Here is a 16,518-nt window from a genome sequence, read left to right as displayed (position 1 = left end):
AAGTAAACCATTATAGGTTAAAGTACGGTCTTCAACACGGAGCCTTGGCTCACACCGAACATCAAGCTATAAAGGGCCCCAAAAATGACTAGTGTAAAACTATTCAAAAGGTCTAATCTATATAAAAAACGAGAAACGAGAAACACTTATGAACCACATCAACAAACGACTACCACTGAACAACAGGTTCCTGACTTAGGACAGGTCCAAACAAATCGGCAGCGGATTTAAATGTTTTAACAGGCGCCAACCTTCACCTTAACCTGAAACAATAGTGTAACATCACAACATAGAAAGACACACTATAAAATATCAATTGAAATGGCTTAACTCAATCAAAAGACATAGTAACAAAAACAAGTAAACATACACTGAACGAATAAAATTGATCTATGACACAATGTAAATACAAAATCAATATAAAAAAGGGGAGGAGATGTAAAACATGTACCTGAATAACTCAGTTTTACTATAAAACAAGTGTACGTGAATTTTCTTGTAAAAGAAAAATCCTTTAGATTATCAATATCTTCATAAATGTACTGTTAATGTATTATTGTCTTCCCGTACACTAATTCGTCGATATTTTCTCGTATGCAGTGACTGTAACTTGTAATTGGACAGTTTCTTTCTTTTGTATAAAATGACCGATTGTTATTCAGTCAGATATTGGATGGTGTTTATGTTTCACCAGAAACTGCCCAATCACAAATCACCTTTAAAGAGAAGGGCATAATTTTGAAAATGTCACATTTCAAATCATTGAGAAAAACCAAGGGAGACAATAGAGAGAGAGATTTTGGATGCACCAGTTACGGACTCTTGAACCTGATGGACTCAATGGAATAGACGAGAAAAGATTTAAAAATAAATCAAAACAATAATCTTGAAATTCGTACAATTTATACAACATCAATAAATATGTTAACCTTTTATTCCAACTGCGTGTAGTTTAAGCTACACAAATATTTTTTGTCGTGTATCCGATTTCATCTGGATAATTGCACACGCCTGATGAAGCTAGTTTGTCTAGCGAAATATTGCGTATATCTATTTGAAATCTAATAAAACTTTGTTAATGTATCAATTAGCGTGTTTAAGTTATATTCTTAGACATTTATATCTCGTCTCAAATTTAGCCCAACAATGTTAGATATATATATATATATAAGTCTGAAAATTAAACCCAACAGTGTTAGCATTAGATTTTTATGCTGTCAAATTTTTGTCCCTCAACGGGATTTGAACTCACACCTTTGATACACTACAGCATCAATCGCTTAGCCTCATGTCCAGCCCTCTAGACCACTCGACCACATCCGCTATATAAGAATATCACTTCAATAGTCGTAGTGTTACCTTGTCACGTAAGGCGAATCTAGATTGACTTACTTTAACATGTCAAATAGACTTATTGTAAGGCCAAATAAAAAAAAACAGTCCGAAGGTTTGGACTTGAGATCCTCAGATGTTTGAATTTGTGACATCCTACAACATTACTTTTGTTTAATTGAAAGATTGTTTTGTTTGACTTTAGATCCTCAGATGTTTGAATTTGTGACATCCTACAGCATTATTTTTCTTTAATTGAAAGATTGTTTTGTGATTCTCCTTGTTCTTGCAATTCTCAATCATTTCTAGATATTTGTCTTAATTTTCGTTTGAAGCAGGAGTAATTTGCATATACTGTCACTTTTATATTATAATACAAACTATTTTACATGTATAACATTAAGTTATCTGACCTATTTAAGTGATGATACATGTAAACGCATTTTTAACTTAATTAATACCCAGTTCGAATTAATTTTACATACTTTAGAAGAATACAACATCCTTTATCAACACCAACCTTTTGATGATGTATCACAGAAATGAATTCTCCACATTTGACTATGTAATATTTGCAGTGACACTTCTGGTATCTCTTAGTATAGGAATATACAATGCTTTTAAAAACAGAAATAAGCAAAGTACCAAGGAAATTCTATTGGCCGGCGGGAATATGGGAGTGCTGCCTGTTGCTTTGTCATTGTTCGCCAGTTTTATGTCTTCAATTGCCATTATTGGAGTGCCTGCTGAAGTGTATGTGTATAACACGATGTTTATGTGGTGTATACTTGCCTTTCCAATAGCAATATTCTTATCGGCGCATGTACATATTCCGATATTCTATAATCTAAAGCTGACAAGTGCATACGAGGTAATATATTTACCATTAATTATCTTTTGTTGAACGAACATTATACTTTATTTTATCCGTTAGTCATTGACACTGGTTTTTTTTAACAATTAGCTAATTAAAAGTAAAATATATATATTTCTGTTGTGTGGTAATCTGATATGAAAAAAAAAAAACACACGCACATTTTAAAGATGGTAATATAAGTGCAAATTTTAAATCCCTGTATATTGTTATCATTAAAACGAGCTCTATAATTCACCAGGATCACGAAGTCCACGTATCGCGAACCTCAGAGCCCTTTCATTGGAGCTAATGGAGCCCGATGCTCCAAAACATTAATAAAAGGAGTCCAAAGCCAATAATGTAGAGTCTAAAGCCCAAGTATTAAATCAAGATGTAGTCAGGGATCCTAGCGCCCGTGTTATTCCTCAAATCAAGGATGTTTGCTCCTCTTGTTTTTGAATGTTTGTCAGATATTCGGAATCCTTTGGTTTTATCCATGTAGTGTAAATAAATATTTTGCCCACTAACCCCTACTTTTCTTTTCATAATTTTATACCATATAGTTTAAAAAGGCATATATGAAAATATTATAAAATCCTTGTTATTTTTACCTAGTTTTTGAAAGAAAATAGGTGCCAATGTTAAATGTATGAAAAGTCCAGAGAGAATCATTTCCAGCCAATTTTTCAATGGCTTATATCTCGAAAACAAGGTCACAGACCCTTCAATTTTTTCTGCTTTTTGAGTTCCGTTATTTGTAGACTATCAATTAATTAGTCCTATAAAAAGCTTGTTATTTTGAAACAGAGTAGCGAACATCCTTAATACGAATCAAGGGTCAAATGATGCCGTTGCTCTATACAATGGGCCGGACCTTTATAAATAGCAGGGATAGGATGGAGTAATTAGTACATACAAATCATCCCTTCTAATGTTTTTTTTTTATATTTTATTACTCGTTCGCTATGTAGGTGCCTTGCATTTCAATTAAAGTAATCTTTAAATAACTGGTAAATTATTTAGTAAGGGATATCGTTACTACCCAAAACCTTTTGAAAAATTCTTTCATAGATACTAAAATTTAGCTGTACCGGTAGTAATCTAATTAAAAACATGATATAGCATCATGATTCTTACGATGATGTTGTTTATAGATCTTGATACTTCAGATGAGATCCATGTAAACCATTGCACGTAAGGTTGTGCTTTGCCCAAAATGCTTCTGACGTTACCAATAGTATATGTTACATATAGTTCCCGGTTGTAGTTACCTGTTACCTTCTGTAAATCCCTCCTCTATCAGGAGAAACCGGAATTCTTCAAGTGTTTTTTTTTTTATATCTATGTTACACAAGAGTACACTATTTAACAAGTCTGTTTTCTTCCACCTCAATACCACTATTAATTTTGGTAAATTAGTTAAAAAATTTAATTTAGTTTATAGGAAGTTTAATGAAGTTAGAAAACCAGGACGGGTTCAAACAGAAAGATTTTCACGGAAAACACAGAAAAGTTTTCAACTTACAACCAGCATGACTTTATCGGATGACAAAACGAATATTAAAAATCCAGGCTAAAATAAGGCATAGGTACTTTAATTAAGTCACGGACCTGCGATGACGCGGGTGTGTTCTAGTTTCTAGTAAAAATTAGGCTTTGGGCTAACTTTCAATAACTGTGAGTTCTCGATCTTAGATCGATACTTTGTTTTTTTTGTGACTTTGTGATTTGCTTTTGTGCGACTTATACCAGTCTTATTAGTCATGCCCATTTCAACTGATTTTTCTTATGTTGTACTTTCACACCACTGTCAAAGGCAATTGGAGGATTGAGCCTACTTTATATTCCTGTTACAAACCTAGAGGAGTCTGTAGTTACGTGATTGTCGTTTGTTGCGTTCTGCAAAATTTGTTCTTCATTTGATGTTATAAGCTTCAATCAGGCTATTTGAGTTGTTCTTGATAAGATTTTCAGTTTTACCGAAATTGAATATACCTAACATATTGACTTGAAAAATTCATCAAAATACCTTTCGTTACAAGTCTTCTATGTAAAACATAGTTCTGATCAGTACTTTAACACTAAGGAATGCACTGAGCAGTTATGTTACATTTTGTGAATATCATTTTGCAAATATCAATCAAAACGAACTAAAAGGAGTAAAGGATAAAGCTTCACAAAATAAACAAAATCATTAAAAAAAGAAAAAGGAAACAAATCACAAAATTGCATGAAACCCAAGTTCGATTTCAAGGTTGGAAGCCATTAATGGCCCCTAATTTCGATGAAAAAGAAATCATCGGTAGTCGGTTGCATCGCATTAGTCTACTCGAATATGATTTTTTTTTAAATTAAGAACGTTTTCAATGGTAATTAATCTTTCTCTCCTCACTGAAGTTCAAGGGGTTGTCTGAGTCATAGAAATGTTGGCAGTTAAAGTATGTCAAACAAATTTGGGTAAAATGATTTTTTTAGCAAAACGTGTAAGCAGCACATTTTAAGCGTCAGTTAAGCTTCTACGGAACTATACTTTTTTGTTGAGTTATCGCTTTGGTCGGAAGTTGATAACTAAATTTTGAACACGGTGTTGTTTTTGTGAAAAATCAATTTATTTGCTATTTCTGTTGATTTGGTGAAAAAGATTACTGTTAAAAGTATAGAATTATGCATTAATGAGGCATATGAAAGATCACGTTTTAAACTTGCCAAATATATATGTCTTAATTATCTATGTGTAAAAACCCTCATGTTAATATTTTTCAGTATCTGGAATTGCGATTTAGTAGAAGTGTGAGAATGTTGGTGACCATTTGTTTTTGCATGTATATGGTATGTAATTTCGAAGAAGAAGAAAAAAATAATGGAATAGCAAGTCAACTGAGATATATGTTTTCAATGTCCATATATATAGTGCTAGATTATTTCTACATAAAAATGTAAAGTTTTGAAATGGTAAAATTCACATGTTGTTCGTTTTGTCGATTTATAGTTACATTGAAAGTTTGAATTAAATTAAACTCAAATGGAATTAATCAACAAATCCACTACACTTTTAACTATGCTGCGAAAATGCCTGTTCCTTCTAGAGAAGGTCAAGCGAATTTTACCATGTTATATTTGTTTTTAAGCAACCGAAAAATAAAATGTTTTCAATAATAAGTATACATTATTGTTTAGGGGTCACCTGAAGCCCGCTTCCGGGTGCGGGATTTTTTCGCTGTGTTGAGACCCATTGGTGGTCTTTGGCTGTTTTCTGCTCTTTGGTCGGGTTGTTGTCTCTTTGACAAATTCCCAGTTTCCATTCTCAGTTTTTAAAAGAAAAATTTATAAAACTAAATCTCATAACCATCTTTTGCAGATAATGTACATGTCTATTGTTCTGTATGCACCAGCTCTCGCCTTTAATGCAGGTAATTAAGTAATGTTGCTGCTATAATATTTTAATATTTTTAAAAAAGGTACAAATGAGAAGATTAAAAATCTAAAAAAAATAAATGATGTTTGTATAAATCAACGGTAGTTGCAGTTTTGTTACGGTTTTTAGCGAAGATCACTTGAATATTTTCTTCTTGATTGGACCAGATGTCAATATTTTGTTTAACTCATTTCTGGCCAAATGTCGATGATCAAAGTATGTCTAACAAAACCATAACATATATGTTTTTTTTTCTCTTTTCGTCTAAAACTATATTATCAGACACTTTTGCATAAATGCTAGAAACCTTTCATCCAAATAATTAAATAATGTTACAATTCAAGCGTTACTTTTATTCTATAATAATAATAATATAATAATAAATACTTTATTTAAAGAGGGTAAAATCAGTTAGTACAATACTAATCTCCCCTGATGCCCTATGAATAACTCAACATATAATAATATAATATATACATATATATACATACAGCTTTTTATGCAAAACAAATGGTGAAAAACATACAGATTCGTTTCATGAACATATTTTCTTAATGATGTACAAGACAAATATATGGATTTTTAAAATATAGATAAATTTCTTTGATAATCATTATTTGATTGGTTTTACATGTTGTATATGAATCTGATAATTTGCTTTTTTGTTCTAGAAACAAGAAATAATGATACCTTTGTTTGAACTGTTCTATCTAAAAACAAAGCAATAAGAGGTTGTAATGCATAAGGTTTACCAATGAAAATATATGGCCAAATGTCGTTGAATCAATAATGGTGTCTTGTTATATATTTGTTTACATCATTAATTCATTTAGCTACTTTTAAAATATAAAAATAAGGAGATGATACAACGTTTCTTTTGCTAATATTATAACATTCCTTTTGATTGAACGCGTATTTTTTATTATATTTCGAATTTGATGCATACATTCCCATAAAAACATATTAACACAAATACCAAACTCCAAGGTTAATTCACAAAGGGGGAAGTCCTTATACATTGACAAAACAAGCGCTCGACTATACCAACAAACGGTAAGAATGGATAACAATAACATTACTATATCAAAGTTAAAATCTGTATTCATATTGAATACATTGTTAATTTTCTATTATCAGTTACTGGATTTTCATTATGGGGAGCAGTGCTATCTGTTGGAATTGTATGTACAGTATATACTGCTATCGTAAGTATAGACTGTGATCATGTATAGTATATAAGGAGATATACGTCAATGAGACAGCAACACAACAACACAAAAAACAAAAGCCATCTACATACGTTATTCAACAAAAGACAGTTGTCTAAACATCATGTCAAGATCTAAATCATCCTGAGTCTAGAAAACTAGTGAAACATAGACTGTTAAAGAAATGCCCTCAACATCAATTCCCTCAAAATGACAAAAACACAATAAGATACACATCATGTTATTTGAACCGCAATAAAATTAAGAATTGGATTGAAAGGAGCTTGATTCAGAAGGGTAATATCATTCAATTCTGACACGCATTCTGTATCCCCCATATTGTTAAGTAATCAAGTCACATCAAATAATAAAATGACAATACTCAGTAAAACAAATCGCGAACCATTTGTCAAAGCCAGTAACCAGATCGTGATGTCTGTCGTACTATTGACGTTGTGCACGATATTAGTGATATCAAACCTCATTTTGACGTCGATATTTTTAGATAAACGTTTACCTTGATAGTGTAACAGGAACTGTGTACCATTCTGGTGCTAATGAGTTCAATCCCGGATGGATTTTGACCCTGGATATGGTTCTTGTTGCTCAATCTTGAGTTTTCTGTAATGTTCTGTTTTTGTTGTATGTCTTTTTATGGTTTTTATTTTTGGCCATGGTATTGTCTGTTTTTCTTCGAATTATGATTTTTTTTATTATCCCATTGCCTCTTTTTACCCTGTATTTGTATATTAAGGGTAACATTTTTCTATTTAGTCCTTTAAAAGTGACTTGTGCATAAAACGAAAACTGATAACATATTTTCTCACATTGGATTTGACATTTGTTTTGCTCAACAACATCGCTTCATTTTGTACCGTTTCTATATGTTTCTTTCGTTGCCATTTTGTTAATGGGTACAAAGAGCAGTATTTAACATTTCCTCATAGGTTTGACTGATTGTTTCATGTAAAGTTTTGAGGTACACCTAAAATAATAGATTTGAATTACCTTAACTTTTAGGGAGGTATGAAAGCAGTATTGTGGACTGACTGTTTCCAGGCTGTTCTCATGTTGACTGGTGTCATAGTAACTCTGATTTGGGGATCCATCAAAGCTGGCGGAATGTCCGAAGTCTGGAGAATTGCAGGAGAACACGAGAGAATTAAATTTATTGAGTAAATTTATAACGTGTTGTTTTCATTTTTTATAATGAAAAAAAAAGAAAGAAAAAAAGTCATCCCTATTTCATGATAATCCCAGTTTAGAAATATATATACGAGAAAATAGTTGTTTGAGTTTATTTTACTATCACTGGGACACCGATTTTTACTTCTGAAAATAGGAAAATTCTGTTCTTTTGTAATACTAGTAATGTCTGACAATTCCACCGAAAATTCTCAATGAAATAATTTAAAATTGTGCGTATCTATTTATATATATGATAAGTACGTCTAAACAAGTGACAACTCCATCCATTGAATCACACATATTATATTCATAATTACTCTAAATATCAGCACAACAATGTTGAATCTGCAAATTTGCGGAAGCAAATTTTTGTTCTTCCCTCGGCGGGATTCGAACTCATACTATTGGGATATCGAGACAACACCGCCTGCACTGTGTCCAGCGCTCTAGACTGAACTAAAAATTCAGCTTTCGGTAGACTAGTGTTACCTTTCTTCGTCAGTAGAATCTAGAGTTGTAACACAGTACATGATACATTGGGCATGAAGATATATATGTATATATTAATTTAAGGAAAGCAAGTTCATTTACAATACAATGAATTCAAGACTAAAATTAGTTGTCTATAAAAACACTTCAATATTTAGTTTTAGTTTAGATCATTCTACACGTTATACTGTATGGTCTGCTTTATTTGGTCAAGCAATGATGTGGACAACACTTTTTGGAACAAACCAGGCGCAAATACAAAGAACTCTGACATGTGCTACACTTAAGAATGCTCAAAAGTAAGCAAACTAAAGAAAGAAAATAGTTTACAATTTAGAGAAATTTATTTACTATATTATTTTATCACTGAGGTTACCATATTGTTGTTACATGTACTACAAATACATGATTTATCAATTGATTGATGGACTTCTAACATCCAGCGGCAAATATATCATGCATATTCAGGATGATAACATGTTGATAAGATATATGTATACCCTGGTATCTACTCGACCGACACGCTGCGAGTTTACGACTAACTAGGTGGCCCAATATAGGAATCAAACCTTTACCAGTTCCTGCGCTGTACTGCATGTTTTATAGTTATGTTTTTTATGTGCTAACTTTGTTTCATAATTTATTATTATTCTTTGTCATTTGCCTTTTGATTATTAACGAAATCACTCAAGCAGAAAGTAATTCAAACTTAACTTGTTTGACCTTTAGTGTCTGAAAATCGCAATTTACATTGTTTGAAATACTATTTGTAGTGTATAACCCCATACAGTAAGTCTTTATATTTTAATTTTGAGGAGGTAGAGCTCAAACTTTGTAATTAATAATGTTTAACCCTCTGTTTTAAATTTACTTTAGGGCCTTGTGGTTTTGTTTGCCTGGATTAATGCTCATAATCTTAATGGGATGTTTGAATGGTCTAGTGGTCTTTGCCTACTACCAAACCTGCGATCCTCTATCAGCGGGAATTGTTAAAGCAGGAGATCAGGTTTGTAGTCTGATGACCGAAAACACGTTCTTATTAAAGTAAATTTTTTATGGTTTAAAAAAAAATCCAAAATAATGTTTCTTTTTGTAATTTGCATGTAACAAAACTGCTACTAATTATTAGTTCATCCCAATATAGAAAAAGGCGTATATACTAATGAGAACGTCTTTACTTTTATAATTAAAGCTGATGCCTCTATTTGTGATGGAGATCATGGGAAGTATTCCCGGGTTACCTGGTATATTCATAGCAGCAGTTTTCAGTGGATCACTAAGGTATATTGTACACGGTAGCATGCTTGTGGCAAACTAGTTATAGTTAACATTGCGTCATTATAGTCATACCATTTCCTAAGTACGTTAATAAAATTACATTATTATACTTTTATGTTGTGTAATGTTTAATTATGTAAAATCTGTATTCATATCTTGAAACCTAAAAGAAATAAATGAGGTACATTCTGTCGGTTTGTCTAATAAACACTATATTAACTTTAAGTATTACTGTGTCATCTGGTCTTATTTACTTTGTAGTACCGTGTCATCTGGTCTGAACTCCATGTCAGCAGTCCTTCTACAAGATATCGTTAAACCATTCATATCACCTACCATCAGCGATAAGAAGGCAGCTAATTTGTCTAAGATAATGGGTAACTAAATATACAACACTATACCAATGTTACTGTTAAGAGTGTATCAGAAATTTTCGAAATCAAGGGTGTTGGAACAACATTGTCGATACGAAAGACCTTGGCAATATTACATAAAATACAATAAAAAATTCGCTATAAAGAGTGAATTGGAAAATTAAAAAAAAATTATATGACAGTTACCATATCACTTAAACTTTCTGTCAAGCTAGAAATCACATGTTTGAATTAAAAACACACGCATACCAATGAAACACATGTCTATCTAGATGTAGGGTAGCCTATTTATAGATGAAATATCTTACAGATCCCTTTTCTTTTGTCTGTCGTAAATGATGATAGTACTTACAATGCATTTACATTAATGTTATTATTTTGTGTAACTCTACGACATAAATTCTCCATCGGATAATCCGTGGTTACACAGGGCATACCACAGTAGGGGCGGATCCAGCCATTTTTAAAAGGGGGGGTTCCCAACCCAGCATTAATAGGGGGTTCAAAACATACGTCCCCATTCAAAAGCATTGATCGTCAAAAAAAGGGGGAGTTCAACCCCCTGAACCCCCCTGGATCCGCCACTGCACAGATTACATATAATTCGTCTTAAATTAAGCTCAATTCAAATGTAATAATACAAAATTTAAAAGTGAAATAGTAGAAACATTTCAAAATTAAACAATTATGTAATCACTAGGATTTAAACTAACTTATTACTCAAAGTAGTTTGGGAGTTTAGATTGAGTATGGAATGATACAACGATATCCCCATCTTACTCTGATATAATGATAACATTCTTCTTGTTTTTGGTCTCTTTTTAGCTTTGGTTTTGGGAGTCGTGTGTTTGCTATTTTCATATGTAGCATCGGAGTTTGGTAGTATTGTCAAGGTAACAGTTCAATTTTCAGTTATGTAGAGTAAACTAATCTTCATCAAGTTTTCTGTGTAGGTTCTTAATTCAAACGTTTTCATGTAGACGTGTAATCACTGTTACCGAAACTGTAGTAGTGTCAAAGCTGTTACAAATACTCCAGTAAAACGTATAAAATTTCAAATCGAATAAAATCAATAAAAAAAAAAGGTCAAAGGCCTTGGACAAAAGACAAAACACGAAAAAAATAAAAATGAAAAATAAAATGTTATCCCCATAAACTCTGACAGATACCGCATGCCAACTACAGATACAAAACACCAATTCAAATCGGAAAGTCCCTTATCAAATGGCAAAATCAAAAGCTCAAACACATCAAACGAATGGAAAACAACTGTCATATTCCTGACTTGGTACAGGCATTTCCTTATGTAGAAAATGGTGTTTTATAGCTAGCTAAACCTCTCACTTGTATGACAGTCGCATAACTAAAAACCATAGGGATATTTATGATGTCAATCAATTCGTTCATATAACAGTGTGCTTTGTTAAGCCTTTTTCACTGTGTTGTTTATACTTATTTTTTAAAACCGTCAACAAGATATATTTCCCGTTTACCGAGTAATAAGCCGTGTTTTATTTCATCATTTCAGGCAGCTCTATCTATGTTTGGAATTATGGGATCGCCAGTTCAAGGTGTCATCACTTTAGGGATGGTATTCCCATGGGCAAACGCAAAGGTATTCTTAAACTATTCTAAAGAAAGTTTGGTTTCGCAAATGACATATTGATTAAAGCTTTGTCTGTCTAGTACCCATAAACGTATGACAACAAAGGTCAACCACCAGGAGTCGGTTTCACAAAAAAACTAAGATTGATCGTAAGTATACTGAATTATTCATGACTTACGATCAATCTTAGTCGTAAGTATTTTTGTGAAATCGACTCCAGAAGCGTACATTTGTAGATCCATTGCTAAAGATTCAGATATAAACAACGTCCCTTGTTTCGACAGAAATTCATGTAAATCTCTCTCAGGCCTGCATGCATTGCTAAGTTAATTAAATATAGAAGCATGTATATGAAAAGAATGTGAAATCTCCCAAAAAATATTATTCAAGATGCAGTACGGACACTAACTGCATATAAACATTCATACTCAAATTTTATTAACAATTAATTCATCGAGTTTAACGTTATCGAAATTTATACAGCTTTTGTTGAACATGACCATGAAAGTATTATTGAACATGCAAATACAATCAGAGGGCAGAATTCATTAAATATTGTTATCAAATATAAAACAAACTATTACATGGCAGTTTTCGTATCATATGTATTATGAACTTCTTTTACATTTAGTACAGCTAAGATACAGTGAAATAAATGGAAACTACACAATCTTAATTACGCGAATAACAGAAAATACTACTAAACTAATAAAAAAAAGTTTATTCGTTTTTTGAAGGGAGCTTTTGCTGGCACTGTTACCAGTATGGGTATAATGTTGTGGATAGGTATCGGTTCATTCATGTACAAAATATATCCAATGTCTCCAATGTCTACAGACGGGTGTTCGAATCACACAACATGCGTTTGGAATAACTCCTTACCATTTAGCAGTATGTCTATGACCACAGTACCAACAAACAGTGAAAGGTTTGGCTAAAAAAAATATATTTGATTTGCTCTTTGTCTCATCAGCAATATAACAGTTTTTTTTTAATAATTTGAAAAGCTCGTTCACGAGAAAGAAATTTCAACATAACCGAAAGAAAAACAAAATTCTTACACACGATTTATGTTTCTTTGATCCTTGTCAGATTTTGAAAGCTTTCCTTTCGGGAAATAATAAAAGCTGCATCCATTTTTTTGAGTTCAGTTCAATATGCCTTGGTTATATGGAAATTATGCTAACAGTGGGAAAGAAACAATTTAACTGTATCTTAGTCTTAAATCGTATTCATCGTATGAAAAACATTGTAGATTTTTTCTTCTTTCAGAAACACGATTTTTCCTCTGTACGACTTATCATTTACATATTATATGCTTTTGGCACCGGCGATAGTTTTAGTGGTTGGCCTAGCAGTGAGTTTTTTAACAGGTAGTTTTCTTTCATGAAACCACATTTTCCACAGAAAGTTTGAATATTAGCCTGAATCAACAATAATTATGTTTATTCCATATTTTGTAGGTGTTTTTATATGAATTGGATTTGAACAAAACAGTATAATAGATAAAAAAAAAAGAATATGGGGTATCCATCCATGATACAAAATCAGTACATGCACAGCAAAAACACACAAAAAGCAAAGGAACAGAACTTTTATTGCTGTTCTTTATTTCAAAGTCACAGTGAGGCCTTTCAGTATAGTCACATACAGAAAAGTGATTCAAACACACTGTTTTCTCTCTGTATATGTAATACAACAATAACTGAGTCAGTCTTTTATTTCGGTTAATATGTGGCTTAATTAGAGCCCCGCCTAGTGGCAGGTCGCCCTATAGTGATCAGTCTGTCCGTCCGTCCGTAACAAATTGTGTTCGCTCTATATCTAGAGAACCGTTATGATTTCAAAGTTTATACTTGACATGTATATTAACCAACACCAGAGGGTGTGTCATAATGTATGTACAACTTCCTAGGTCAAAGGTCAAGGTCAAAAACTTTGGTATCAGTTGACAACCCCGCGTCCTATGGTACAGATCGTGTCCGCTCTATATCTTGAGAACCGTTATGATTTCAAAGTTTATACTTGACATGTATATTAACTAACACCAGAGGGTGTGTCATAATGTATGTGCAACTTCCTAGGTCAAAGGTCAAGGTCAAAAACTTTGGTTTCAGTTGACAACCCCATGTCCTATGGTACAGATCATGCCCGCTCTATATCTTGAGAAACCGATTTCAAAGTTTATACCTGACATGTATATTAATCAACACTAGAGGGTATAACTTAAAAAAGTGCTTCGTATCAGCTTATCCATACAATTATTTTACCACACGTTATTTACAGCGGGGCCCACAGAGATGACTCCCATCTCAATGATGTCTAGTTAACATTTAAAAAGCTGATATTCACTTCGGGCCGTTGGCCTCAGTGAATTTCAGTTTTCAAAAGTCAATAAAACCACATATTTACCTCATCAAGGCAATAATTGTATATTATCTAACGCCCAGTGGCAAATGTTTCATACATATTCAGGTTGAATATCAAAAGAAGAGTTTACAAAAATGATTGAACGAAATGAAGGATTGAAAAATTTGGACCATCACTGGAAAAATGGGGGCATGTTGGATAGGGGTCTAAATATTGACTTGCAATAGTCCACCTAAGGACCCTTAAAGAGTTGTTCCAAGGGTTCTTCAAAATGCATAGAGCATGGCACTTTCCATATACGATGTGTTCTGGTTCCAACTGGACATATCTGCGTATTTATACATCCACAATCGAGGGGAAATCGTATTGTTTAGACGTAGAAGCAGGGAACAAGTCATAAACCCTGTTTTAATCTCTTGGAAATTTATATATAGCAAATTCCTATTCAATATTAAATACGCAAAAAATAATGAGTATATTATACATGAAAAAGGCAAACGTAGAATACTTTTTGCCGTGAGGTGTTACGATAATGCGATGGCTTTAATACAATTTAAATCATATTTTTTTAATCAGAAGGATATTGCACACAATGATGTGCCTCGAAATAAATCTTTTAAGAAGCACATGTAGATATATATCGTCATGATACATGATATGCACATTCAAGATGGACGCACTGTATAATGCTTATACATTATATACATTTATGTATAACTGGTAAATTATAAAATCTTATAAAAAAAATTACAACTAATATATACAGTTTGTTCTTAGGTTGTGCTGTTCCACCACTGTCCAAGGTTAGGTGAAGGTTGAGCGCTCACAATCATGTTTAACCGCGCCATATTCATTATTTGCCTGTCCCAAGCTAGGAGCCTGCAGTTCACTGGTTGTCGTTGGTTCATATCTGGCATATTTGTTTTGTTATACATTAGGCCATTAGTTTTCTCTTTTGAATTGTTTCACATTCTTCATGCCTTTCATAGCCGATTATACGGTATGGGGTTTTCTCATTGTTGAAGGTTGTAAGGTGGCCTGTACATGCTTACAGCCACTTCATTTGAACTCTATTGGATAGTTGTCTCATTGTCAATCATACCACATCTCATTATTTTTATATAGACATTTGACACGGTAATGTCCAGAGAAGAATAGATGCCAGTGGCTAGTCGTTATACAGTCATGACATACTAATTTGTGTTGCCACCAAAAGTAAATTTACCACCAATCAAGCAATTAAACATTTGTACAATCATTATCTATCATTTATCCAGAAGAATTTTTTTTAATGATTTCAATGGTTAAAGACTTGGTCAATCAGTTGTTGACATAACAGGAGCTAGACACTTACTCTGTCAATGCACCTGATCTTGCTTCATTTAGATTATATGCCATTCCCTCGTGGTTTCCTCATGGTTTCGTAAATTGAAAATGTATTTACGAGTTTTGAACATCAGTAAACTATTATTGCCTCTTTTTTACAGGACGTAATGATCCAAAGTCTGTAGATCCACGACTGATCTGTCCAATATTTGATGTTCTGTGTCCATACCTTCCTGAAAGGATTCGAAAACCTCTTCGGTTCGGGATAATACACAAAGATGTAAGCTTTGTAACTTTATAAATAAATAATTCTTTATGTCGATAACTGATAGAACCATTACTCCAAATGTAATCACACGATACTCAACATGAGTTAGCTCGGGTCTATAAGAAAACAAAAACATTCAAAGACTGTTTCGATGAAAAACAATATAAATTGAACAATGTTTACTATTCAATAAAGTTACTTAAGAAATTAATAGAACAAGGCGTGTAACGAAAAGTAATATTATTAAACTAATTAAGAGGAGTAAGAGAAACAACAAGTTTAACATTTAATCACCACAATATTTAAAGGGTGCAGCAGCAACTCTGCTTGTTTCATAAAATTATATGATATAAGATATATAGATATATTTATGTTATGATTTTACTCTTTATTCCATTTATACAGAAATATAAAATTCAAAGCAAAATGGCACAGATGATCACAGAGGCTCAACTTATAACTTTGAACCCAGATGATGTTAAAGACCAGCAGGAAAGGGAAATATTTATAAACGTTAACCATAGTGATACTTCATAAAATTTAATGAACGGTACAAATCAAAATATTAATTAAAGATATAAGACACACGGACATTATTTTGTACGTATTTTTAGTGTAAGGTATAGTCTAAAAATAAAACTTTGGATGCGAAAAGTTATTAATTAGTTTAAAGCTTATTACCGGCATAACCAGATTCGAGAGCAGGCCAAGTGACAGCGTTTCATTTTTGGTCCAACCGTTTGAAACAAATAAAGGGTTCATAGTTTGTGTCATCTGTAACCGCACCACTTATTTTGAACGGATTGGT

The 16,518-nt window shown here is 32.6% G+C and overlaps 1 protein-coding gene across 1 annotated transcript; it reads left to right on the top strand.

Annotated features, from left to right (window-relative positions):
- The first annotated feature begins 1,861 nt into the window (after window positions 1–1,861).
- Window positions 1,862–16,258, top strand: LOC127709523 (sodium-dependent multivitamin transporter-like). The gene is made up of 13 exons (XM_052215128.1): window positions 1,862–2,203; window positions 4,952–5,017; window positions 5,547–5,598; window positions 6,741–6,808; window positions 7,832–7,986; window positions 9,365–9,494; window positions 9,681–9,769; window positions 10,028–10,143; window positions 10,966–11,033; window positions 12,484–12,674; window positions 13,019–13,119; window positions 15,604–15,722; window positions 16,116–16,258. Exons 1-13 carry the CDS (start codon window positions 1,862–1,864, stop codon window positions 16,245–16,247), a joined length of 1,629 nt encoding a protein of 542 aa, XP_052071088.1. The 3' UTR covers window positions 16,248–16,258.
- The last annotated feature ends 260 nt before the right edge of the window (window positions 16,259–16,518 follow it).

Source organism: Mytilus californianus, unplaced genomic scaffold, assembly GCF_021869535.1.
Source record: "Mytilus californianus isolate M0D057914Y unplaced genomic scaffold, xbMytCali1.0.p SCAF_7, whole genome shotgun sequence".
Lineage (NCBI taxonomy): Eukaryota > Metazoa > Mollusca > Bivalvia > Mytilida > Mytilidae > Mytilus > Mytilus californianus.
Note: the sequence above shows the minus strand (reverse complement) of the source record. Positions and strands in the feature narration are given on the sequence as shown.

Coding starts and splice junctions, on each gene's coding strand:
- LOC127709523 (XM_052215128.1), top strand. CDS start 1,862: ATGTATCACAGAAATGAATTCTCCACATTTGACTATGTAATATTTGCA. Junction 11,034..12,483: donor AGTTTGGTAGTATTGTCAAG/GTAACAGTTCAA, acceptor CGTTTTTTGAAG/GGAGCTTTTGCTGGCACTGT. Junction 15,723..16,115: donor TCGGGATAATACACAAAGAT/GTAAGCTTTGTA, acceptor CCATTTATACAG/AAATATAAAATTCAAAGCAA.